This window comes from Podarcis gaigeae (genome assembly GCF_964106915.1).
Source record: "Podarcis gaigeae genome assembly, chromosome: 6".
In the NCBI taxonomy this organism is placed as follows: Eukaryota; Metazoa; Chordata; class Lepidosauria; order Squamata; family Lacertidae; genus Podarcis; species Podarcis gaigeae.
In genome coordinates, this window is record NC_139682.1 from 40,428,291 (window position 1) to 40,455,652 (window position 27,362).

The 27,362-nt window shown below is 42.1% G+C and overlaps 2 protein-coding genes and 1 long non-coding RNA gene across 5 annotated transcripts in view; 2 read left to right on the forward strand and 1 right to left on the reverse strand.

The window, feature by feature from the left end:
- SLC26A9 (solute carrier family 26 member 9) overlaps positions 1-3,241 on the forward strand; it is a 59,624-nt gene extending 56,383 nt beyond the window's left edge. For all 3 annotated transcript variants that reach the window (XM_083745475.1, XM_083745476.1, XM_083745474.1), the window contains 2 exons: positions 1,010-1,087; positions 1,218-3,241. In XM_083745475.1, coding sequence (XP_083601601.1) covers positions 1,010-1,087; positions 1,218-1,265 — 126 coding nt within the window. In that variant the 3' untranslated portion in view covers positions 1,266-3,241. The remainder of the gene's footprint in view (positions 1-1,009; positions 1,088-1,217) is intronic.
- On the reverse strand, positions 543-7,070 carry LOC310847647. Its single transcript, XR_014565933.1, has 2 exons — positions 6,425-7,070; positions 543-1,524 (listed from the first exon to the last, which is right to left on the reverse strand). It is a non-coding gene; the product is annotated as an uncharacterized lncRNA (long non-coding RNA).
- Positions 7,071-8,016: 946 nt separating this feature from the next.
- On the forward strand, positions 8,017-27,258 carry PM20D1 (peptidase M20 domain containing 1). The gene is made up of 13 exons (XM_083745561.1): positions 8,017-8,780; positions 13,720-13,806; positions 14,600-14,835; positions 15,719-15,805; positions 17,275-17,408; positions 18,742-18,861; positions 19,344-19,419; positions 20,780-20,841; positions 21,684-21,762; positions 23,718-23,789; positions 24,277-24,445; positions 25,068-25,167; positions 26,171-27,258. The coding sequence occupies exons 1-13, from the start codon at positions 8,498-8,500 to the stop codon at positions 26,295-26,297; spliced, it is 1,632 nt and encodes a 543-aa protein (XP_083601687.1). The 5' UTR covers positions 8,017-8,497; the 3' UTR covers positions 26,298-27,258.
- The last annotated feature ends 104 nt before the right edge of the window (positions 27,259-27,362 follow it).

Genomic DNA, 27,362 nt, shown 5'->3' on the forward strand with positions numbered 1-27,362 from the left:
TTGTTCCACCGTGAGGCTGGGTCTAGCTCCTGAGGCATGATAGGAGGCAGATACGTGGGGGCTGGGCAATATTTTTAGAAGCCTGTCCTGAACCACACACAGATATTTGTGTCTACAACGTTCATGAAAGATGTATGTGTACATTCTATTTTTCAAACTTCCAACACTTGCCACTCCACTCATACCCTTAACAAATGCTATTTGAATGCATTGACCCTTCCAAGAACAACTTGAAGTGCCATCACATCATGCAAACTCCACTGAAACCAAACTATTCACAGAACCGTTGTCTCATTCTTACAAGACTTTTAGTACTTGGGAATGAATACATTAACACAATGTATTCACTGTGGCATATGTCAACCATAAGGGTTTGTGTGTGGGCACATTACTGTTTAATGAATTTGCATAGAATAATCTGTTCCTTATACAATCTAGAAAATGTTTGGGGAGCTTGCTGACATGTGGATCTAGTGCCAGAACAGTGTAACAAAGCACTACAAACTTGTTGCAGTGCCTACAAATAACAATTATACCCCATGTTACAATACAATAAATATTTATTACTTGTAGCCATAGGCCATTGCAAAGAGAGGAGAGTACAACTGGAAACTCGGGGAAGGGAGAGTGCTCTTGAGCTTGGGTCCTGTTTGCATGCTTCTCACAGGCATCTAGTTGACCACTGTGAGAACAGGATGCTGGATTAGATGGGTCATTGGCCTGATCCAGCAGCCTCTTCTTATGTTCATGACCACAATGTTTGCAGGAGCAGCTGAAAAAGTACACAACAGTTGCTGTATATACTGTACTGTCTATTACTGCACCACATTGGGGAGATCATCTCAAATAAATATAGAGATGTCCCCTTGCTAGTATTTGTATTGGTAATTAAATCTTTTAGAGTCTTGTGCTAACCTTTGGTTTTAAACAAATAAATGGCTGACTAGCAACATTATCACGTTTTTTAGCTTGCAAACAATAACTGGTGATTTGTCATGCTTCCATACAGAGGTCAAGTCAGATAGAAGTCTCTATCTCTGATGAATCATTGGAAGACAGCAGCGCTGAATTTCAAAACTTAGAAGAGGTAAGTTAAAAGAAAAATGTGGTAATAAGTGAAATGTCTGAGCGCTCATTCTTCTTAGTACATTTCTGGCCTGTTACTAGTATTCTCAGCATCAGTTACTATAAACCAAATCTTTTTTTTTTCCTCCTAGGAAATGTTTGGAAGCATTTTTCATTCGGATGCACAGACAGCACTGTGAGCTCATGAGAAACACTCATATGATGGCAAACTTCTTGACCAAGACATTACTTTATGAAGAGATGTCCCTGTGTCTGAATAGCAAGGAAAATAGCCTTTGTGGAATGGGACCATTGGTGCTTTTGCAGCACAGAGGCTTCTGACCTGATGATCTCTTCTCCCTCCATTCATCTCTGGTTATTGAAATGCAGAGCAAGCGATTCTTGAAGCAGTTGGCATGGGCGACAGAAGGAGAAACTCAGGGAATATTCTTCATCTATCTAGAAGAAGCAGAAGAATAGCAGGACTATAATGACTTCTCTCTAGGCCTCATCCCGCACTTCAAGCAATTCTTATGAACCCTTCAGGATGTATCTAGCATACACACATACCCAGGAACTCTCAGTCATCACCCTTGTTTTTATTAAGAGAAATATGAGGAAACACAGAGAATATATGATTGATCAACAGACGTAACTCTCATAAGGTGTAGTTATTTGGGGTTTATTAAGGGGACGTTTGCTTCCAAAGTGTGAACTGATTTTATAGAGTTCACACTAAAATTAAGCATGCCTCTGAAGATGTTGCCCAATTATTCCTCTGCTTTCATCACTACAGCCTAATACAGTACTCTTTGTTTCTATGGTCTAAATGCACCACCAGTATGTTTAGTGACCATCCATCATTTCTTGAAACATGTGCTGTATATACTGTGGTACTGAGCCTTATCAAACTACTGCCTAGAAGTAATGTTGTATTCTCTATTACAACTCCCCATTTTTTAAGAACAGTTCTGTTCAGGGGTAGGCGTGTGTGTGTGTTGGTGTGTGTGTAAATTACTTTCCATAGGAACTACATGCATAGAGAGACCCTTTCAGAGTGCTTTGAATCCAAAAACTGTAACTGTCTTTTGACTGCTGCTTCTACCTTGTGTCTAGAAATTGCAAGATAATAGCTACTTGCATGGTATTTTGGTGCTTTAGTTTCCTGTTCTCAATAGCTAAACATTTAGAAAACATTCAGCTTAAGTTCATATTGAGAAATAAACAAAGTTTCTGAAGGGGCCAATTTTCCTGGACCTGTTTGCCAATCCCATACATATTCTGTATGGGATAAAAGGATAAATTGTACCTCTTAAATACTATATTGAAAATACTCAGATTGCAGTCTACTCAATGCTTAGACTTCACCTCAGATGCAATTTTGGTTGAAGGACTCTAACTTGATTTACAGGACAAAGTTCAAGGGCAGCGTTTGGTTTATTATTTGATGCCTTTCAAGCTGTTTTAATCTATGCAAACATTCTCGTGGATTTTCTTTAACGTGTGTCACAAATGGGGAGAATCTACCTCTCAGGCAGACCTGCCTGACTAGTTAACCTAGAAGAAGTTGTCTTTTTAAATTTTATTTTGTAAATGCGAATTAATTTTTATATAAAAATGTGAATGATGCAAATGATGTTTTAGTTTTCTGTTGTAATTCCTTCTTGCAACCCCAAGGTGTTGAATATGTAATGCCTATGACTTAAGGTTAAATGTTCTAAAGTAAATGCTAAGCCTAAGATATACAGCACAAGTCAAAGAACATGAAAAAACAAACCAAATAAAAGGTTGGCCATTCTGATGCGGCACTGTGCTGAAATAAGCCATAGTTTGGTTCACCGTGTCTTCTGAACCCAGACTCACGGTTTAGCCCTCTCCAGAATAACCATCAGTTGCATTCAAAGCTTGTCCTATGGTTTACTGCTTGTGTTTTGTCTGCCATAGCTAAATCACAAGCCCAGGTTAAGACAATACACTAAGTCAAACTATGGCTTAACTCAGCGCAGCACAGCAGCAAAACAACAAGAGAGGAGTAAAGCAACTGCAGTCTTCTCTTCCAAAGGCCACACACACACTTGGGCATGCACACTGAGATGTGGTTTGGCTTAGTGTGACATGTGAACCAGGTGAGGTGTGGGGTGCAATCAAACCACTCTAGGAGTTTCCAAAGAAAATACAGTAAAAAATAAGAACTGGAAATGAAAATAACTTGAAACAGAAATAAAATTATCTCTCCCCCCCCAAAAAAAAAATCTACATTGTTCTAACTAGTGGGAAATCAGAGATTTCAAATGCATGCTTAATGTAGATGATTTTGGAACTTTAAAAATATATTGTTTTAAAGCTGCATCCAAGTGTTTGTTTAATTCTTATAATTGTCTTAAACAATAAGGAAAAAAATTTGAGATGTAATCTGAATAAGATAACACAGCTGCATTGTAGCTTCCAGATAAATGGTGCCCAACTTGCAAAGAAAACAGAACTTCATGAATCATCCACTGTGGGCAAAAATATATTGAATTACAACATCCAATTTTCCTTAGTTTCGTTCTGCATAATAACTCATCCCCAGAGGCACGTATAAACAGAGGCGGTGGGGTTTGTTTGTTTTTTTGAAGCCAGGTCCAGTCAAAGGCCCAGCATGCATGCCACATTAAACCAGTTTAAAACAAACTACAGTGAAAGCTCATCTCCTGCACCTGTTGTGCCACCAATGAAACAAAAGTGTACTGCAGGGGATAATAATGGTGCAATACTGTCAACGGTCTGCAAATAATAACATCCTCAAGGTCCCAGGCCTCAGAGAGGTTAGGCTGGCCTCAACTAGAGCCAGGGCCTTCTCGGCTGCGGCTCCAATCTGGTGGAACGCTCTGTCACAAGAGACTAGGGCCCTGCGGGACCTGACATCTTTCCGCAGGGCCTGCAAGACAGAGTTGTTCCACCAGGCCTTTGGTCAGGGCGCAGCCTGACTCCCTCCTCTGGCAACCTGCATAGAATATTGCTTAATTGGTTGCCATTAATTTGATTTTAATTAATTTTTATAATGAATATTTTGAATGTGTGACTATTTGATTGTTTGATTATTTGATTATTGTTAGCCGCCCTGAGCCCGGCTTCGGCTGGGGAGGGCGGGATATAAATAAAATTTATTATTATTATTATTATTATTATTATTATAAAAGTCTGCTGGGATAGGTCAATGGCCCATCTAGTCCAGCATCCTGTTTGAGATCACATAACACTGGTCCTGAAAGACCTACATTGGCACCCAGTAAGTTTCTGAGCACAATTCAAAGTGTTGGTGCTGACCTTTAAAGCCCTAAATGGCCTCAGTCCTGTATACCTGAAGGAGCGTCTCCACCCCCATTGTTCATCCCGGACACTGAGGTCCAGCGCTGAGGGCCTTCTGGCAGTTTCCTCACTGCGAGAAGCGAAGTTGCAAGGCAGAGGGCCTTTTCGGTTGTGGCGCCCGCCCTGTGGAACACCCTCCCATCAGATGTCAAGGAAATAAACAACTTCCTGACTTTTAGAAGACATCTGAAGGCAGCCCTGTTTCGGGAAGTTTTTAATGTTTGATGTTTCATTGTATTTTTAATATTTTGTTGGAAGCCACCCAGAGTGGCTGGGGAAACCGAGCCAGGTGGGCGGGGTAGAAATAAATTATTATTATTATTATTATTATTATTACTACTACTACTACTACTACTTACAGTGTCCAACCAAATGCCTGTTGAAAGCCTGCAAGAAGGACCCGAGTGCAACAACCATCTCCTCACTTGTGATTCCTGGCACACGGCAGCCTGAAGTAGAACATAGCCATTGCGGCTAGTAGCCACTGACAGCCTTATCACCAATGAATTTGTATAATATTCTTTCAAAGCCATTCCAGTTGATGACCATCACTAGTTTTTGTGGGAGCAAATGACATAGTTTATACTAAGTGCTATGTAAGTCCTTTCTTCTGAACGTTCAGCTTCACTGGGTGTCCACAAATTCTAGTGTTACAATAGGGGAAGAAAAACGTCTCCCCCTCCACTTCCTCTATGCATCACTTAATAAATCTCTGTGATGTCTCCTCTTACTTTTTCTCTCAACTAAGAAGTCCCAAATGTTACAAACTTTTCTCACAGGGGAGTTGCTCCATCCCCTTGATTATTTGTGTTGCCCTTTTCGGAACCTTTTCCTACTCTACAATATCCTTTTTGAGATGAGGCAACCACACAGTGTTCCAAGTGTGATTGCACAATTAGGTTTGTATAATGTCGTTACGATATCGACAGTTTTATTTTGCAATTCCATTCCTAATGATTCCTAGCATGCAATTCGCCTTTTTAACAGCTGTTGCACACTGGGTTGACATCTTCATAAGCTATCCACTATGATTCCAAGGTCTTGTTCCTGGTCAGTCACTGCCAATTCGACAGTGGAATTTGCTGCCAAGGAGTGTGGTGGAGTCTCCTTCTTTGGAGGTCTTTAAGCAGAGGCTTGACAACCATATGTCAGGAGTGCTCTGATGGTGTTTCCTGCTTGGCAGGGGGTTGGACTCGAAGGCCCTTGTGGTCTCTTCCAACTCTATGATTCTATGATTCTAATTCAGATCCCATATGTGAAATTAAGATTTATTTATTTTTGTCCCAATGTGTTACACTTGTCCATACTGAACTGCATTTGCCATTTTATTCCCTACAATTTACTTTGTATAAATACTTTTGGAGCTCTTCACAATCTCTTTTAACCACCCTTAACAATTTGATAACATTCACTAACTTGGCTACCTTACTGCTTGCCCTGAACTCTAACCTATTTATGAATAAGTTAAAATGACCATATCCCAATGCTGACCCTTAGCGGCCTCCACTTTCTTCATTCCTCTGTTGAGAATACTCCATTTCTCTTTCTCAATCTCCAAAGCCACCATTTCCTACATCCAGCAATTACATGCTCAGGTCTGGGATGATCAGTCAGTCCCAAACCAGAGCCCTCAAGTACCATAGCACTACAAAAAGGGGAGGTAGAATTCAGAAGGGAGAAAATTTTATTCCCCCCCCCCCCCACCTCCTCAATCTCTCAATCTCCCTCACAAGCAGCCTAAACAGCACTACAAAACTCCTGTTTCAGGCTGGCTGGAAACTTAACCAAGAGCATCTTTATGGGGCAGATCAAACACACACATACCTCGCAAATGCATTAAAAGCAGCTCAGCTTAAAATGGTATAAACAAGTCAGCATACACAGAAAATGATAATGAAAAGAGTTCCAATATAAAAACACCCCGTGAGGAGACTTAGAATATTTCTCCAGGTAGGTGTCCCACAATCTTAAGTGATGTTGGATAAAAGTCTGTGTTTTTAGTACGTACCCAACAGGTCTGATTTAAATATAAACCACAGAGCAGAGCCTGGGATGATAATCTTAAAATCTAGGTAGGTTCATATGGATCAAGACAGTCCTTTAGGTATTCTTTATAGAATAAGAAAAATATGATTTTAAAATAAGTCTGAAAGTACTACACATTTTATCAAGCAGGGTGTTAACTCACACCATCCAAGGTATCTGAATACTAACTGCCGTGTAGCAAGAGAACTGTATTTTCCCATCAACACCAGTCTGCATTAGGAAAAGTTTAAATGTCCCCACAATGAAGGCAAGATGTCTGTTCACCCTATAACAGTTACAGCATGGCAGTAGATTCTCAAAAAAAGAACCATTTTATACAAGTCATCAAGTATGAAGCATACCTGTCCCCATCCCATATTAGATCATATCCATTTAGGGGGAAACAACGTTTACCCAATCTATGCAGTCATTAACAACCCGATCTGTTGTCATGGTACAAGAAATATTTGCACTTGAAATGTACATTCTTGTTTCTATCCCAGCTAGCACCTCAGTAGTCTGGATGTATGCGTTGGTTCTTGAAAGTAAGCCCTAGTTGAATTTACTGTACTTCTCTTTTGCCCAATTACAGTGGTACTTCAGGTTACATACGCTTCAGGTTACAGACTCTGCTAACCCAGAAATAGTGCTTCGGGTTAAGAAATTTGCTTCAGGATGAGAACGGAAATCGTGCTCCGGCGGCGCAGCAGCAGCAGCAGGAGGCCCCATTAGCTAAAGTGGTGCTTCAGGTTAAGAACAGTTTCAGGTTAAGTACGGACCTCCAGAACGAATTAAGTACTTAACCTGAGGTACCACTGTATTTGGGCATAGGTAGGACTAGGTTAATACCAGCTCTTTACCTACAGCGTTGCCTGAAAATAATCTCCAACCTTGCTGATAAATTCTATGTTGAATACCTCATCTATTCCAAACAATGTGCAGACATGGTTTTTCATGCCCAGGAACACCTCCGTCCCACAACCACCCCCTAGTTCCAGAAGTTCTGGGGTTCTAGAAATCTCGTTTGCTACTCTCTAGTATTTTTTATGGTCCTCATAAAGATATTAACAGCTTTGTTTCTTTGAAATCCCCCCATGGACCCACACAGCTATTTTCACTCTTTATTGGGCAGTGCAATCCTTTGCATGCCACCTTTACTTAGAAGCAAGCACCACTACAAAAGGGACACGTATGGCGCTGTGGGTTAAACCACAGAGCCTAGGGCTTGCTGATCAGAAGGTCGGCGGTTCGAATTCCCGCGACAGGGTGAGCTCCCGTTGCTCGGTCCCTGCTCCTGCCAACCTAGCAGTTCGAAAGCACACCAAAGTGCAAGTAGATAAATAGGTACCGCTCCGGCGGGAAGGTAAACGGCATTTCTGTCCGCTGCTCTGGTTCGCCAGAAGCGGCTTAGTCATGCTGTCCACATGACCTGGAAGCTGTACGCCGGCTCCCTTGGCCAATAAAGCGAGATGAGCGCCGCAACCCCAGAGTCGGTCACGACTGGACCTAATGGTCAGGGTCCCTTTACCTTTACCTTTAAGCACCACTACAGGGCCAGCCCAAGACATTTTGGCACCTGGTGCAAACCAAACATAGTCATGTGTGCCCTGCCATTAAGAGGAAAACTGAGTTCTACATCAGGAGCAGGCAGCAAGTGAAGATCTCCATATGATGCATTCCTTGGGAGGCCGGATCTGCTGCCCCTGGCAATCCTGTCCTTCCCCCGCCCCCGGCAGTCACCTTACCTTGCCTCATGAGAGGGCCTGCCTTGCTCTGCCCCATTGTGTTCAATAGGACTTATTCCCAGGTAACCGTGAATGGCAGCAGCCTTAGGATTGCAACATACTGCTCTCCTTCCCCATTTATTTTAACACCAAGAAGAGCTGCTGCAGTCCCAAACGCGGCCGATATTACGCAGGCACACGCTTGTGTTGCCTAGTCATTTATTATTATTATTTTAGGAGGGAGCCGAGCCCCACTGAAATCTCGAGGAACTCGGTAAACGCTTCGAGCCCACACCGGCGGGGAGTCTTGTGATGAGTAACCAGCTCCATTAATGATTCGCAGGGGGACGCGCCGATCTCCGAGGGACCCCGAGCGGCGGCCAGAAGGCGCCAAGATGGCGGCGCTGAGCGGCCGAGCGCGAGGGGCTCTCTGGGTGGCTTTGCTGGCGCTTTGCGGGACTGTGCTGGCCCTGCTGGCCGTCGTCCTGGTCCGGACCTACGCCCCGCGAAGCCCCTCGCCGGCTCCGGAGCTCTGGGCGCGGAGGAGCCGGCAGCAGCGCCTGGAGCCCGCGTTTAGTCCCCAAGAGCGGCGGGAGCTCAAAGAGGCGCTGCAAGGTAAACTCAACACAAGTCAATAAAATGGGTCGAGGGGCCGAAGCAGCGGCGGCGGCGGCGGGAGCTGCTTCCCTCAGAGTAAAAGTTGCACGGTCTCCTAAGGAAGAGGGTGCAGGAGGGGCAAAGCAGCGTTGCCGTTTGGGTAGGACTTCGGGGCACAGTTCGGCAGATGGAGAAGAAGGGTCGCCAAACGTAGCTAGGCTGCACACTACCTCATTTTGAAGTAAAGTACATAATGCAAGTCAAACATGGGAGCCCGGGGCTCCAGGGGTCGCTGCGGCACCCATCAGTGCTGACCAGCTTTTCGCGCTGGCCGGGGCTGCTGGGAGTTGGAGTTCAGTGGGTCAGCCCCATTTTCCACTGTCAGATCTAAACCTCAGTTGCACCGCTGGAGCCAAAACGGCGTTTCAGGGTGAGGCAAGTTTTTGTGAGATTTCTGAAAGACGAATGACGGCATGTTTCACATGGACACCCCATTCTCAACTTATTTTCTCTTTGCTCGTTTTGATGAGAGTACGGTGACCCTTCCAAGTGAAGCACGCTTAGGATTGCAGCCTCGTTTTAGCTTCCGGTTTCTGATTCGGTTATCATATGTATGGGGAAACAGCCTTTTCTTCAAGTTACTAAGGGGGTCCAGGAAGGGTTTGTGTGTGTGCATTGTTATTTCGAGGGGGGCGGGTTACTCTCTGGTGCTATACTCGTAGGAGTTCATAATGACTGCATTGTAGGGGGTTGGACTAGATGACCCTCAGCCTCTCTTCCAGCTCTACAGTTCTGTGAGTCTTCCCCCCTCCACCTTCAGCTACGCCTGCAATTCTATACACTTATCTGCGAGTAAGTCCCATTAAACTCAGTGGGACAAACTTCTGAATATATATACGAAGGTTTGCATACCATTGTAGGGTAATCTACAATGTCTTTCTTTCTATATCCTTTATTTGCCCTAGTTTCAACCAACAGAAGTGTGTGTGGCTTGAGAAAGCAAAGCACTTGTGAAAAGGCAGAGCATGGACTTGCCACAGTTTCCGAGTTAATGTGGGAATCAAAAGATTTGGTCATGGTAATGTGATGTATATTGAAATCCGCCAATGATTTTTCAGCCAGCCGTCAATTTGCTGTACTGGAACAGCCCCCATATTAACATTATAGTAGCTGAATATTTACTGTTCTTTATACAGTGGTACCTCGGGTTACATACGCTTCAGGTTACATACGCTTCAGGTTACAGACTCCACTAACCCAGAAATATTACCTCAGGTTAAGAACTTTGCTTCAGGATGAGAACTGCTCCAGCAGTGCGGCAGCAGCAGGAGGCTCCATTAGCTAAAGTGGTGCTTCAGGTTAAGAACAGTTTCAGGTTAAGAACGGACCTCCAGAACGAAGCAAAGTAACCCGAGGTACCACAGTATTACACACAAAACTATGGAATCACAGCTTGCATTCTCCTCTGCAGAGTGAACAATAGGATTCACAGACTCAATGGTTTTCAATGCAAAAACCTGGATGCTCATATTTCTTACAGATTCCCCCCAAATACAACATTAGATCATAGGGTTGTATAAAGTAGACCCATTGAAATTAATAGACATGGCTAACTTAGGTTTTTTTATTTCAGTGAGACTGCTCTGGGTAGGATTATCATGAGCTACAACCCAGTGCAGTGCATTGTAAAAATTGTGCATCCATCACTTTCTGCAATAATGCATTCCATTATACCCAGTTGTGGGATGCTACTTCGGGCCTTTCACCCAGGAAAATCCACTGTTTACTGCTGGATTGGAACAAACATCAATTGGTTTTTCTGCAAATTGACATTTGTTCCAATTCAGTGGTAAACAGCAGGTTTCCCCAGGGAAAATAGCAGGGAAAACTAAAAACCGCTTGGACTTGTGTGTAGAAAACACTGGACAAGCAGAAAACTTCTCAGACTTGTGCTTTCTAGGCACAGGACTGTGGACGAATCCTTAGTTGGACTATCCTTTGTGCTTTCTTGCACAGCAGTACATGATCATTGGGCTTATTGAGTATTTCTTGTGTCTATAACATGAAATCAACAGATTTGTGATTCATGTCTGAGAAGTGAGCTGCTTGAAGACAGGATGGTTTTGCATTTATTTTGTTTCCCAATATGTTTCTTTTAAAGGCTTGATTTTATCTACATATAGTTTGTTGCAATGACATTGGATTGTGTAAACAATATGTTATCCTTCAGTCTACCCATGCTTGTATCTTACGGTTACAAGAAAACAACTTAGGAGGCTTGTTTGCAGTATACATACGGTTTCTGTATGGGAAATAGCCTTGTGGGAGGAGTCTGATAGTGAGGACGTGTGTCTTTTCTGTTTAGCCAATCCTTGATATTTCTCATTATCTTGTTCTTAATGATAAGCTTATCTTTTTAGTCAAGGTACATTTATTATCTACTGCCAATGTCAATAAGTTCAATCTGGTCATTATGCTATGAATATACCAGAACTCTGGAGGTTTTATTTATTTTGAATATTCATATGCTGTTTAAGAATTTCACAAATCCAGAGTCACGTACTAAAAATCCAACTAGCTAAAAGAATAAATATGTACAATTTAAATAATCAACCGCAGTTGGTAGAAGCAGAATGAAATACAGATCAGATCAAAATCAGACAAAAAGTCAGAACTACAGATCGCATATTAAAAACGTTGGAGCTTTTTTAGTTATAAATGTGCTATCTAAATGATGATGATGTTGGTGCTTCATGGATCTGTCTGACAAGGATGTCTCACACACATGACACAGCCATTGAAAAGCCATTTTCCAAGTCACCATCTAACTAGCTTCTGAATGTGAAGGCACCTGGAGCTTGGACTCCAATGCAGATTTGGGCAAGTTCATGTGGGCATTTTCATATAGTAAAAATCATTTCTCTGGGTACTCTGTCCCCCACCTGTTTAAGCATTAAAGGTCCCGCCTTTTCTCTCTCTCCATCAAACTGATTTCAATTTGTGCAGCGTCAGTATGTCTGCTAGATTATAAACCTTTCTGGCAGCTCTCTGCCTATTTTATTTATTGTGTAGTAGTCAGTGGAATTTTAAACACATAATAAATAATAAGATGGCATTTTATAGTTCCTGATCTTCCTGTATTTAAGTACCTTTGAAGAATGTTGATTTGTTGAGCCGTGGACGTAGAATTTATACTATGTAATTGTGGGAAAACAAGTTAGTTTCTGAAGTCACAAATGCAATGATGAAATCAGGTGGAAAAGGTATTCATTTCTTCAAAGTAAATGTTTCTGTCTCAGGCTTCTTCATAGAGTGACCGATGGTAATTCTGGAGAGCAAAATTATAGCCTGTCTGCATTTTGTGACTTTAGCCTTTAGCCTTTTTCTTTGTTGCTCACTGAAATTTGGTGCTTCTACTTTTCTGGCTGCCTGTCATACAGCGCTGTTCTCCGTTTATTTGCTCTTTGAATGTCTGCCAAAAACATATTAATTTTGTTCGCATCAATCAGTTAATATATAATGTATCTTTATTGTTGTTATTATTATTTCGCAGTCACTTTATTCACAGAAGTGAGCCAAAGCAACTTACAACAAGGTATAAACATTAAAACCAATTACAGTACGATTGCATCTAATGCAGGGGTTCGGTTCCAAGAGTTCTGCATATACACAAAAACCTGTTTACTCAAACCCTTGGAACCACCCACAGACATCTTCAGCCTTCTGGAGCCTGCACACTCAGCTTGCCTTTCCCAGTAAGCAAGGCTTTCAAATTTATTTCCACTCTGGGAAATAACCTTGCACACCTTGCATATGAGTCAGTTCACATGGGGAGAGGTGGTCCTTGAGATATTGCAGTTCTGAGCTGTTTAAGGCTTTATAGGTCAAAACCAGCACTTTGAATTGGGCCCGGAAACTAATAGACAGCCAATCTAGTCGGGCCAGGGTTGGCATTATATGCTCAAACCATCTTGCCCCAGTGAGCAACCTGGCTGCTAAATTCTGCACCAGCTGAAGTTTCAGCCTCATTTATAACACATTGCAGTAATCGAGCATAGACAACATAAGTTAGGGTATCCCTGTCCAGATAGGGGTGCAGCTGAGCCACCAGCCAAAACTGATGGAAGATACTCGGCCACCTGAGTCTCAAGCAACAACAAAGGATTCAGAAGTATCCCCAAGTTGCATACCCACTCCTTCAGAGGAAGTGTAACCCCATCAAGAACAAGCAACCTCCCATCCATTCGGTCTAAGTAACCACCCACTAACTGTGCCTTAGTTTATCTGGATTGAGCTTCAGTTTGTTGGCTCTTGTTCAGTGCATTGCCAAGGCAAGACATCGGTCCAGAACGTCCACTGCCTCACCTGCAGATGTAAATGAGAAGTAAAACTGTGTCATTGGCATACAGCTGACAAGGTACTCCAAAACTCTGGATAACCCCACTCAGTGGTTTCATGTAGATATCATCTGTAGGTACATATGATCCAAGACCTGCCAATGAAATCATGTGGATTGGGGGTGGGGATAGGGTGCAGACTCCACTTCATTCATTCATTCATTCATTCATTCATTCGTATTACTGTCTATATGAAAATCAAAGGTGATACAGGATGTACAGACATCTTCTTGCTTAATGGAGTCTGGGGATCTCACTCAGCCACTTGATCAGGGGCACCATTTGCACATCTAAATGTGTGATCCTGCACATCATTCAGCAATGCAGCAAACTCCAGACCCAGCTGCCATTCACAATATTCTCAGAAATATTGTAACTGGGAATGACATTTGCAGGCTCTGTCAGCCGACTGGTAGTGGCACTTCTAATCCTTTGAATTGGCATCTTGACAGCCTTTACATTATTTTGCAGGGAAGGAGAGTTTATTGCATTGCACTGTTGTTTTAATAATTGCCTGTCTGAGAAAGTCACAAAATCTCTTCTTTTATGTTTTATGTAAGGTGCCATCAGAATGCAAACAGTTTCCTTCTCAGCAAATGATCAAAATACAACAGCCCTGGCAGAATTTGAGCCATATATTCGTAAAGGTATTTGAACTTAAATTCCTTCTTTTAACTAGCAAATGGGCATTAACTTAAGTGAGTATCTAATCTTTGCGTCGTAAAAGAAGAGTCTTTATCGACAAAACTAAAATACTAAGCTGACAAAAATGTGATTTATTATTGAGTAGAATGCAAGTTAATAAACTGAAGCAGCTGTGGAACTTTTAAATACAGGTTTCTGCAATTGCAAATAAATCCTTTTTTAAAAAAAGTATTTATCTCTTTGTGATAAATTACACAAAAGGATTGCATCTTAATGGCAGAGTGTGCTTTGCTTACAGAATGTGCCAGTACAAACCCTAGTATCTCTGTGTAGGTCTGGGAAAGACCTCTGTCCCCATGTGAAGACCTTTGAACACTTGACATATAAATGCAGGAGCTACAGTTGTTATGCAAGAGTAGATTAATGTAGTGTGGTTTTGGCCTTATATGTTTCATGGCCAATACCAGTCAAACAGGCAAAATTACTAGGTGCTCAGAAAAGATTGAAATTATATGAAGATTGGCTTTCATTGTTGTTGTTTACTTTATCCTTTTGTTTGCTTTAAACTCTGTTCCTCCACCCCATAGGGTGGTGGGACCAGCAAGAGATGTGTGCTATGCCTTTCCTCATCCTTCAGTTACCCATTTCCTGAAATATACCAGCCATTATAATATACCAACTGTTGCACCGAATACCAAAGGTTAATATGTCCCCGTTGATTTGTCCAATCCTTAACCTCAAACTTTGGAGGAACCCTTGCTAATTTTCTTTCCCTTCTGTTTTTCTTCCCTGAAGTCTTTCCTGCAGTGTTTTCTGCAGCATTCATTAAACATGAAGTTATTGGGGAATATAGCCACCTATTCACCATCCAGGGGTCTAACGCTCAGCTGCAGCCCTACATGCTGCTTGCACATATAGATGTTGTTCCAGCTTCTCCAGACGGGTGGGACGTCAGTGACCCTTTCTCTGCTGAGGAACGTGATGGGTTTATATATGGAAGAGGAACACTCGATAACAAAAACTCTGTTATGGTATATGTATTTTGTAAATGTACCTCGTTTTGCAGGGTGGGTGGGGTGCAAAGTATTTGTCCCACAAAGTTTGGCATGCCACATTAATGATGGTTCACTGCTTTCTGTTCACAGTGTGAGGAGAAGCATTCCCATTATTATTATTATTATTATTATTATTATTATTTTGCAAGCAAACATAAATCAGTGCACTTTAAAAAGAACCTTTTAGCCATATCAGTATATTTTGCTTTGCTTTAAATTGACTACTTGGTGCACTATTTCTGTGGACACCATTGGGCCAAAGGTTGTCCTGAAAGTAAGGAGAAAAGGAAGGAGTTACAGAAGGTCAGTGGGTTGCTGCCCCTGACAATTGGAAATCAAGAAGATGATAGGAACCTGGAGACTGGTTCCAGAGGGAGCAGCCAGCTGGATAAAGTGCTGCAGCCTGAAAGTCAGCAAGCAGAGCAAGAACTGACTATCATACAGAAAGTTCAATGTGCACTACGTTCATCTAGTAAACCACTTTCCAAGGCACAGGAATTTCCACAAGACAGTTTCCTCCATTTTCTTCTGAAGAACAGCCTAAATAGATGCTCCAAAGCTTCTACATTGAATTTTTGAAAATGTTATTTATTTTTTTAGCTCTGTGATGTGGACTTTCCCACCTTGATCTATAATCCCCTCCCAGTCAACTGACAAAGTTAAGTTTCATGCAAATAAATGGTGTTTTGGTTCAATCAGAGGTTAGTACAATGCCATTGGATTCTCAAATCCCACCCTCTAACTTGGGGCAAAACCAGTCCTTCATGCTGCCCCACAACAGTTGCTGTTAACATGGAACAGGTTCTGTAACCAAGGTGCAAAGTAGACAGTGTTTAACGTTTTATTTTTTATTCCTCAGGGGATTCTGCATGCTCTAGAATTCTTACTGAGACGAAATTACAGACCTCACAGGTCTTTCTATATTGGCCTTGGGCATGATGAAGAGGTATTCTATGTGTCTTTAATTTCCCCCGTATTTATTTATTTTAGATTTATAGCTCATCCCAAAGGCTGAAACAGTAGATACTGAACTTGAGTGCGTCAGCCTGCTGCTCTTTTTACATGGAGACTCCTTAATGGTGTTGTGCTGTCCTGATAAAAGATTTTCCATGCACTGCAGTGGTAGGTGCCTATTGACTAGTCAACTGTCGACAGCATAGGAATGTGGATTTTGCTTTTTCATGCGTATTTTTTGTGTTGTTTAGCATTACAATTCTGTATTCAGCCCCACGCTGCCCCCAATTTTTTTTTAAAAAAAGTTTTGAGGGTTAGGAGCTTGTCTTCACTGCGTTTACAATTTGATGTAATAATAGAAGTTATATTGAAATGTATGGATTTGTTATTAGAGTTTGGTGGATTATGTTACTTGTACTACTTGCATTGCATAAAACTGACTATGTTCTAGCTCGGGCTGGGTAATCTTTTTGACTCTGGGTGCCAGTTCCTCATCAGGATTGGCTTCATATGTCAAATGTGACAGGTGGGTGGGGTTGCTGACCTGTCCAATAGCATGACATCACATATTGGCAGGTGAGCAAGGCCACTTGCCTGTCAAAATCCCTCCTGTGGCATTGTAAGTCTCCCTTGCTTCCCCTTTAAACCTAGTGTCAAGGGTTTAAAAGAGAAACACTGGAAGACTTTCACAGTGCCCTTGGAAGCAGCCTGGAGGGTGCTTTTGCCAAGGGATTTAAGATGCTTTTGCCTGCAAGACACACCTCTCTCCCCCTCCCCCTTCCTGTCACTTGTCAGAGAAGGCAGAAAAAGCGGTGGGGTTTTGCAAGCAAAGGAGGGGATTACTCCAGTTCTCTGCCTTTGCTTGAGACTGGGAAGACTTGCAAAAGACTTGCAAGTTTCTCCTTCTCTTTTAAATGCCCAGTCCTGTGCTGAACTCAGTCCCATCTTTAATATCTTTAACAGAGAATATTTCCCCTGCTGTATAAAAGATCACACAGGCATACAGGATTAAACCCTGGCCTTCCGCCCATTAGCTGACATCACCAGTAATGTCAGCTAATGGCTGGGTAGACATGGTTAGGTGAAACAACCCTGGTGGGCCATGATTAGCCTAGAAGCTGGAGGTTCCCTAACCTTGTGTTAGCCTAATGGCTGCTACACGTGAGGAATTATGTGCCACAATTTACCTCTTGAGGGCAGACCTATAGGAAGATTCAGCAAGTAATATATTGGAATGAAATTAGTTCATTAGGTGCAAGGTTAAATGGTTTGGAGCACCACACATCAATTGCTCTCTCCAGTAGGTGTGTGTGTGTGTGTGTGTGTGTGTGTGTGTGTGTGTGTGTGTATTTAGAACCTGTATAGCAATTGCCTTTTTCCGCTGAAGCACTGGATGCTTATTGCTGCCTGAGACAGAATGAGATGACATTTGGTGAGATGACTTTGTTGTGGGCTTTTCAGGTGGGGGGTGGAAAAGGAGCCATGAAGATTGTGGCTGAATTGGAATCTAGAGGAATTCAACTTTCTTTCGTGCTTGATGAAGGAAGCTTCATCTTCGATGGTATTGTCACTGGAATAGAGAAACCAGTAGCTTCGTAAGTAAGAAATGATGAGAACCTTCCACAATAAATGCAGTTGCTGCTCTTGTGAAACAATTGGGAGTCAAACATTGTTCCTGATCTACTTGGAGTGTGTGGAATCAACAATCTAAGTAAATCTTCACCTAAGTTTTGCATACCCGTGCTGTTGAGCAGGGCCATCTTTACCTGGGGATGCAAGGGGTGCGGGGCACCCGGGCACTGAATTCTGGGGGGCACCAGGTGCCCACCGCTCAAGCTGCCTAAGCTTTAATTATCTACCTGCTATGAAATAATAAATAATTTTGATCAAGCTAGAAAACCAAAATGCATATAATATATACCTAGGTATTACCAAAATGTATACCTACTGTCTCACTAAAGGACTTTCGACTGTGTGTGCTCATTTACCAAAACGCGCCGCGCCAGCAGTGGCGCTTGTCAGACTCGACAGCGCTTGTCATTCACAACCGCAACGCTTGTCAAACTCAATGACAGCGCTTATCATTCTCAATGGTGCCGTGCACGCGAAATTAACTCTTACATCAAAGTATTATGTTACGTATTGTATTGAGCTGCTATGCGGCAGTGGGGTCAGTGGCACCTTTGACACAACTGATCTCACGCCGCCTGCCTGCCAGTCATGTCAAAGGTGCTGCTGACTCCGAGTGAAACATTGCAAATTGAATTTAATATCATCACTTACAGTTCAAATTCGTATAGAGAAATTGTTTATAAAAATGTTTATTTTCTGCATTTTCTTTGACTAACTACTTAGTACTTAGGGCTCTACTACAGATGTGTTTCAGCACATGATTTTAGTTTTCCATTTCTGCAAAAATGCGCCTAGAGAATACTATGCATTCCGCAAGGTGCTTTTTTCCTTAATTTCGGGGCTAATCTAAATTTGGGGGCACTGGGTGGATCTTTGTACCCCGGCAGTGTATATGCTAAAGACAGCCCTGCTGTTGATTATTACAAAAGTATACTACGCCTCATCTTCTTTTAGGGTCAGTATAACTAATTAACCTATGTAATGTGAGTGTCTCATTGGAATAGCCCCCAGCTATAGAGTACTATGTGCTAGTAAACAGGTCCTAGTTTAGGATTGTTACCACTTCCTCTTCATGGGCACTATTGCTGCAAGGGGAATGGTAGCCGGGCGATGGAGAAAATTGATCTTGGGTAGGTGTGGGGTTTTCAAGAGCTGAGGGAGCCAAAGGGACATTGACAAGGGATCCTACTGTGCTGCATGGCATAGCAGGGATGTCAAAACAGTTGTCTAACTAGAAGATAGGGGGGGAATTCTTACATCCTGAATCTAAATAATTTATTTCCCCCAACTTATCAGAATAGGTATCACAGAAAAGGGTGCAATTACAGCAAATTTCACTGTGACATCAGAGCCTGGTCATTCTTCTGCACCACCTAAGAGGACAAGTATTGGTATTCTTTCTGAAGCATTAGCCAAGTGAGTATTTTCCTTTCCTGGTAATAGTGAAATCCTATACCTGTCTAGTTAAAAATAAGCTCCATTCTGATTGTAGCCTAGAGATGTTACATAAATTATTTTGCTCTGAAGTGCCTTGAGTTGCCAGTTCAATATTTCAATAAACAGTGCCTCACATAATGTTGAAGGCGCACTGCAGTGGTCTTTTACCCCCCTCCATTCAGATTGTGACATGATCTCTTCCCAGTTTAAACATGAAATAAATCAGATTTATAGCACATCATCCCGAGAATTTCCTCCAGCTTTCAAATTATCACTGACTCAGCTTCTGTTTTGAAATCTAACATCATCATGATACTTATCTGTAGCAGAAACTAAAGTAGCAATTTTAAGATGACTAAGACATTGCAGACTTCTGCCTAAATTCATGAATCAGAGTGGAGCCTGTTTATTTTTCGTCTTGCATTTGATTGTTACAATCAGATAGCTGTTTGTTGTTATAGGTTGGAGCAGCATCCCATGCCCAATCTGTTTGGTCATGGGCCTGAAATCCTGATGTTTGAGCAATTGGCACCAGATGTAAGTATTCAACGATATGTACTCTTTCATGTGATTTCAGTGAAGTGACCTTAAATTTTCAGTGTTAACATTAGACTTCTTAGATTTTCATTAGATTTTCAAAACTTGTTGCTAGTCAGAGTTTTAGAATTTTCAGAGTCATTCCCAATTGATAGAGTTCATAGCAACTTTCCATTCCCCGCCCCCCCCCCCAACAGGCTTCATTCTGCCACAGTGGCTCAGTTCCCACATAACATCAAAGCCTCATTTACAGTTATAGTTCTCATGTACTCCCACAATCACACACGTTTTCTTCACTTTCTTCCTACTTTGATCAAGCCACAGTTTGTCATTATTTGAGTAATCAAACTATTGTGGGGGACCCTCGGTTTTTGAATGTAATCCGTTCCAGAAGTCTGTTCAACTTCCAAAACGTTCGAAAACCAGGGATCAAAGGGTTGTTCGCAAGTTCAATGGGGAAAATTGAGAAACATGCCTTGGAAGCCATCCGACTTCTGAAGCGCGTTCGAAAACAGAAGCATTCCCTTCCAGGTTTTTGGTATTTGGCTTCTGAAAACTTTCAGCAGCCGAGACATTCGAAAACCAAGGTTTGACCGTACTTTTCTTCAAACCAGGGCAACTTTAAACTGTTGTTTGGAAGGCAAGCACAAGCTATAGTATGGCAGTTTGAATTAAACAGCAAAGTATACTTTGATCCAACTGGAAACTCAGTGAAGCATGGGGGTGCAGAGTCATTCCCGTACTGCTGAATCATGCTTTGTTACTTGGAGCAAGCTAATATCATCTACTTGGTGGAAAGGTTGTTTAATAGGAAAGTTGTATTGCATTGGAAAGCTTCATTGCAGTTGCTTTTTGTGTAACTTGTCCAAGGTCAATGCCACAAGCGGCATCCTAGATCCACTGGTGGAGGAAGAGGGGTGCAGGGGGAGCGCACCACCCCCGGCAACGCGATTCCAGTGGGGTGCCATCATGGCTGCTCCCTCGCCCGTGCTGGGCGCCATGCCCCCAGAACGCGCACAAACCCCGCCCCTGCCTGCTCTCCGCTCCCCAGTGCTGGAGCATGAAGCTCCACCACTGCCTGGATCTCTGACGGGCTGTGCTTGCAACCCTATCCTTGTAGAGTTATTGGTTTGATCCAGATCTTCACAAACTTTTCCCTTCTCCTGTGTGTTGCTTCTATGTGCACAGTTCTCTTCCTGCCCCCTACCCACACAGTTCTTCCATTGGCCTGTCTCCTGCATACAGGAAAGTTCTAACATGTGCACTTAGAAGACTACTTCAGCATGGATTTTTTTAAAGAAACAATTCTCTTGATCCAGACTTGCTGATGTGTACTGCTTTTCTCCCCTTTGCTTTTCAGTTCAGCTTCCCTCTAAATATCATTATGTCAAATTTGTGGTTGTTTGGACCACTTGTTGGAAGGTAAGAAAGAAACATGATATTTCATCACATTTTTATTACAGCAACAAGAGCTTTCCTATGCTGGGATACCGCAGGAGAGCATGCTGCCACTACACAATTTTTAAAAGCATTTTTTTTTAAAGTTTGCAAAATAATAAGTCCACGAGGGTGTGGGGAGGTGCATATCACAAACAATATTCAGTAAAGCGCCCACTTCATGAACAATTGCAAAGAAATGAATGGACAGTGGTTAAAATGCAACCATATTCTTAAATGCAACCTCAAGGGAAGATGGGAAGACAGTGCACAAAAAAATGAGAAACAAATGTACATTTATTGATTTAAAATATTGGTATTGACTTATGGAATGCAGAATCCTACATTACCGTATTTTTCGCCCCGTAGGGCACACCGGCCCATAGGGCACACTTAGTTTTTTGGGGGGGAAATAAAGAAAAAAAATTATTTCCCGGGCTGGGGTGGGGGAAGCCCGAGCTTCCCCCGACCCCAGCCCCCAGAACAGGCTGCTATCCGCAAGCCGTGGGAGAGCTGCGCAACTTCGTGCAGCTCTCCCACGACTTGTGGAGAGCTGCTCGAAGCCCGAATTCTGGGGCGTGCTGAGCTCAGCGTGCTCCAGGCTTCTGGGTGCAGGCAGCTCTCCGCAAGCCGTTGGAGAGCTGCACGAAGTCGCGCAGCTCTCCCACGGCTTGCGGATAGCTTCCTGAAGCCTGTATTTACCCCATAGGACGCACACACATTTCCCCTTCATTTTTAGAGGGGGGAAAGTGCGTCCTATAGGGCGAAAAATAAGGTAATTTACTTCTGATCTCTAAGAACTTTGTGTCATCTAAATCTTTACCTAGATTTCTTGAACAGACGCCTACCACCAATGCCTTAGTTCGGACTACCACTGCAATCACTATGTTTCATGCAGGAGTCAAGGTACTGTAGTACGAATTCATTGGATTTTCCGTAAAGTGTAATGAGGGTCTAAATTTCTCAGAACTACATTTTCAGCTTTCAATATTACTAGTACCAGTGAATTATAGGAATACAAATCCGTTTCTTTTCCCCTGAATGATAAATTCTCCTCCCATTCTGAATATTCACTGCTGGCATCATCCCATGAACTAAGAATGTCAATTCGATTCATGCCCTCTTAGTATGGGATTTGTTATTGATGGTGGCTTGTCCTCAGAATGGCTTAGTTTCTAGAACTAGTAGAGCAGAAAGCTTTCACTTCAGTCAGTCCTTGCAAGAGGAGAGTTTTACTAAAATAGAACTTCATGATCACAGTATTTTAGCTCCTATGGCAAGTTGGTGAGAGAGCCATTCTATACATTTCATAGCAAGAAACCTGGTTAGCTGTTCAGTGTACATCACCCAGCCAGTCAATGTTCTCTTTATCAATGTTTCTGTACTGTAATTGAAACTGTTATTTGTAACATCCACACTTAGCATTAATAGGTGTAACCTTAAAAAAATTGCACATGAGGTCCACAAAAATGTAACATAGGAAGAGCTCCTGAGCTTGCCAGAACAGTGAAAGTGGTTTGTTAGTGGCTTTTACTTGGTGAGATAGCTAAAGAGTGACACCCAGAGGTGGACTGAGATACAGTAGGCTTTGCTTTTATCATTTTTCTGTTGCTTTAAAACTGTCTCCCAAATGACACATGATGGTGACAAAGCTGTGTCTTTAAATGGAGGTCTGCCTCAATCATGTGTGGCATGCAGGTATTTGGGTTAAATCACAAAGGGGGGTGCATGAGAAGGTGGCTGAACCCACATCCCTTCTTCCCAACTGCTTTATTCTCAGGTGGGCTCATTTGTGATATTGGAGTCTGGAAGGTGGAAAATAATAACTTTGGGTGGTGGAGGGGTGAACTGAGGAGGAATGTGCATCTGCATGTAACCTCCTTATGCACCTTAAAACCACATCTCCCCTATTTTATGCATGATTAGATCAGGCCCATGTTTAAAGAGACAGATCTGTTCTCAAGTATAGCTGTGCAGTGTGGTTCCAACTGCCCTGTGTAAATGCAGTAGTACAGTGTACTGTATAGCAAAGAACAGATCTGTATAGTTAAACTGATTAATTTAAGCTTCATGTTTTAAATAACTTTTAGCAACAAGTCATAATGAAACTGGATTAGCCATTATACACTTTCTGCAACAAGTTTGATTGTTACTTCTAAAAATATTGCGATAGCACTATGTACTTTTTACATTACATGTATAATTGAAGGCATAGTCATTTCACCATTCAAAGAAATTGTACATTTTCATTTGCCATGCATTCCTCACCTGGTAATGTGATTCTCCCTCAAGATAAAGCTGCACCTTCCAACAGCCCTTTGAGAGGATGAGGGGGAAAGTCGGTTTAGCACACACTCCTTGGCCATGCTTTCAAATACTGAGATATGAGAAGCTCCCATCTTTTCTCTTCTTTCATTCTGAAATTTAGAAAGTAGACCCAAGCCTTTCTTGTATGACGGAGGAAATGTCAGTTGTACATGTACTCATTTCAGCAGGCACTTGGGTCCATGCATGGATGAACTGAGTAAAGCTTGGGCCTGCCCACCTTTTTCTAAACTAAATGAGCCTTTCACTGCCACACATCAGTGCTGCAACAAATGCATGCATGTCTAATGGACCCCTAGGTTGTCAAGGAGGAAAAGCAGACCTTCATTCAGTGGCTTAAGCAAAGAACATGAACAGTGACACTTTAGGCAAAAATTACCTTCACATAAATATAAATTTGCAAGGCTGAATTAATATTGAGGACTGTGCATTGGCTTCAGAAATTACTGGTGAAATTACCTTGGTTCTGAAGTTCATATTTTAGACTGTGGTTTGTTGTCGCATGTTTAAGCCCTCTCTCTTTCTCCCATCTCCAGTCAAACGTTATTCCCCCCTCTGCAAATGCAACTGTGAATTTCCGCATCCATTCGTCACAAACAGTTGATGAGGTATTTTATTTATTCTGAAAAGTTTGTTAAATTAACAGATTATTGTTTCTCCCCACCCCCACCCCCACCCCCCGGCCCTCATGTTTGGCCAGGAGACTTTAGAAGGTTTAATAATTGGTTGTGTTCCTTTTTGCAGTTAAACATGGTTTCCCATTCAAGAAACTCCTGAACTGGCTTGTCATCTTTTTCTGTATTTATTTAATACCTCAAAAGTGATTGGTACATTGGGGATGTATCTTTGTTGAAGGGGCCTAAAGGAGGTTCTTTTGAGGCAGTAACCCCAAACTGAATGCTTTGTATCTCTACCTATCCCATTGTGTAACAGGAAAGTAGACTTCCACAATGAGGTCCCAAAATGCTCCTGTCCTGATTGTGCATCTTTAGTTGGTTTGCAAAGTGTTACTTAAGAGTTTGCAATCTGTGCTAATACCATAATGGAAGTCACCTTGCTACTTTAGCTTTTTTGTTCCTTTGGGTGTGTTCTTAGGTCCTGGGCATAGTAGACAAAACAATTGATGACAAGAGAGTAAAGATAGAAATGGAAAGTGCCTTTGATCCACTCCCAGTGAGCCCCTGGGACGACCAGACCTTTGGAGTGCAGGTTTTCCGCCAGACCATCCAGGATGTTTTCCCAGATGTTGGCAGTATAGCTCCAGGTACTGGCAAATGCATTATTACTGTTTTCCCCTTCTGTTTCCACCCAACAACCTCTACTTTGTTTTCATTTTCTGAGTATTCTCTTTCTATCTTATCCACTTCACCAGGTACGTGCATACACACACTCACTATTAATGACTGGAAACGGTTGTTTTCCTCTCTTTCTGACCTAAGATGGTGGTCATTTTAAAAAAAAGTCAGCAGGAAACTGGCAATCAGTGTACCTTGAGTTTTTCAGGTTTACATGTAGCTGAAACCAGGCTATATATTTTCTTCTTTTAGAGCAACTCAGTTGTTGGACCGCGCTTAATAACTTCATTCTGATCCAATTCAAAGCTACTAATTAGCCCTCCAGTCTGTTTCAAAATGTCTGCTTATGTAGAGAGTTAACATTTAAACATGACAATGGGCACAGTTTTTCTGAAATGTACAGCTGTCTTCCATTGCTCCAATAAATAAAAGGCGGAATTTTCAAAACCTCCTAAAGAAAAGTAAGGCAGATAGCTTCCAGTGCCACTCAAAGGAAGCTAGGAATCTAATTCCAGAAGTCTGTGATGCTAATGCAATATTAACTTCAACACTACCAGTTTTAATTTTTCAAAATACTGATTTCTCCTCCAGGTATATGTGTTGGTAACACTGACAGCAGACACTTTGTCAACCTTACAAATGCTATTTATCGATTTAACCCAGTGATTTTTAAACCCGAAGATTTGCCAAGGTACAGTATTCTACTTGACAATTTATTCCTAGTGAAAATACCAGATGAGATCTAGCAAAACGAATGAGACATGGCAACTGAAACTTGACAGAGAGCAACACTTCTAAAATGCCCATAGTGTTTCCCTACTAGTCTGAAGAAATAGAGGGAGGGCTAGATCCTGTACTTGTCCTTATAAAAAGCAGATTGGAATTGAAGCATCTCTTTAGGACCTCATTTCTGTTATGACATTGCCTGGGCTGCAGATATGTAACACTTCCTGGCTGTAGTTGGAAATAGGGCTCCTATATAATAGGCAAGCATTTATTTATTTATTTATTTATTTATTTATTTATTTATTTATTTATTTATTCATACATACATACATACATACCTACCTACCTACCTACCTACCTATATAAATACATACATACATACTCCAATCATTTTAGGATTTCCTTTAGAACTCCCCAAATAGGTGGTATTCAGAACTGAGCTGCGATTGAATCTTTTATTAATAATGTAGAAGCATGGTATAAAGTAATAAAATACTTGTTTTTCTAATTTCTCACAACAAGTTTTATATGTGGTTAGTTCATTTTAGCCACACTTCATTGGTACACAGTAAAAGGGAATGAAGTGACAAATCAGTTTCATCTATATGCCTTAGTAAACCCAAACATATCTCACCCACTCCTTGGCTTCTGTTGTAATGGAGCTGGCTAGGACTTCTGGTCAGTGGGCTGGTATGCATCCCAACTTTCTACTCTCTTGTTTCTTTTTCAAAAGCTACCAGTCTATAAGTCCAGCTGACTTATGGACCATCTGCTATCTTGGAATAAGCATCCTTGTGATAAATAAGGAGTCGTATCACATATAACTTTGTGGCTAGAAAAGGCCTTGTAAGGGATCGTAGCATGTTTCAGTCTTTTGTGGCGCATAATACAATATCCCTGTTACACAATTATTTAACCTATTATAACCTTAACCCCATTGCTGCTTCTCTCTTTTTTCCCCCAATCAGGTTCCACGGGTTGAATGAACGAATATCTATTGAAGGTTATGAAAAGCAAGTGCAATTTATCTTCCAACTGATTCAAAATTCTGATATCAGCCAATCCACAGAGCCACATGCAAACCATGAGTTGTAAAAACAAAATAGGAAGGCTTCTGTGAGCATTACTAGGAATCAGAATTGCACAAAAACGCTACATTCCATGTTGCTGTCAGTTTTGGAACATAGCATACAAATTTTAAGTCGCAAGACTATTGTACCGCACTCCAAGCAGTTGTGAAATATAAAAGCAAGCATAAGAACAAATCAGTTTGGATCAAAATGAACATATTGAACTTATGCTATGTTGTATTCAGTAGTGGGCTGTGTGGGTGGTACTGTGTTGCTTCCCCAGCTTCCCAACAGCATGGGGCACTGCCACTTACCAAGAGGAAGAGGGAGGCAGCGCATGGTGGCAGGAGCGTCAGATTGGCTTAGCTGCCGCACACCAATCTCTCCATGCCTCAACCCCTTTTCCATGCCGTTAGGAAGCCAGGAGAGCAATGCAGCCTCACTGTTGCCACCTGCAGGCCACTACTGCAGATATTGGAGCCCAGAAAATCTTAATGCTGTATAAAGTTTACATCCTAAAGATTATTGCACTGTTCCCTTAATTGGAAGGTAGAGCGGTTCGCTGAAAAGAGGGCAAAATATTCCTGCATCGCAGGGGGTTGGACTAGATCATCCTAATGGTCCCTTCCAACTCTACAATCCTGCGATTCTAAGTGGGTTATCAATCTTGAGAGATTCTTTTACAGAGGAATATTGTGCTGCTATTCCTGTCAATCCCTGCCTGCCTGTCCCTTGCTTCTGTGAAAAAGGAATCACTTTAATCCTACCCTTTCCAAATACCATTGCCTTTATATCTTTTTTTTCCCTTCCATTCCCCTAAATCAGGCATAGGCAACCTTGGCCCTCCAGATGTTTTTGGCCTACAACTCCCATGATCCCTAGCTAACAGGACCGGTGGTCAGAGATGATGGGAATTGTAGTCCAAAAAATATCTGGAGGGCCGAGATTGCCTATGCCTGCCCTAAATGGCAGCTGTGGGGCAGGGGGCTATGATCCAGAGCGCAGTGAAGGAGTTAATTTACCATTCCTCTACACCAGTGTTTCCCAACCTTGTGCCTCCAGCTGTTTTTGAACTACAACTCCCATCATC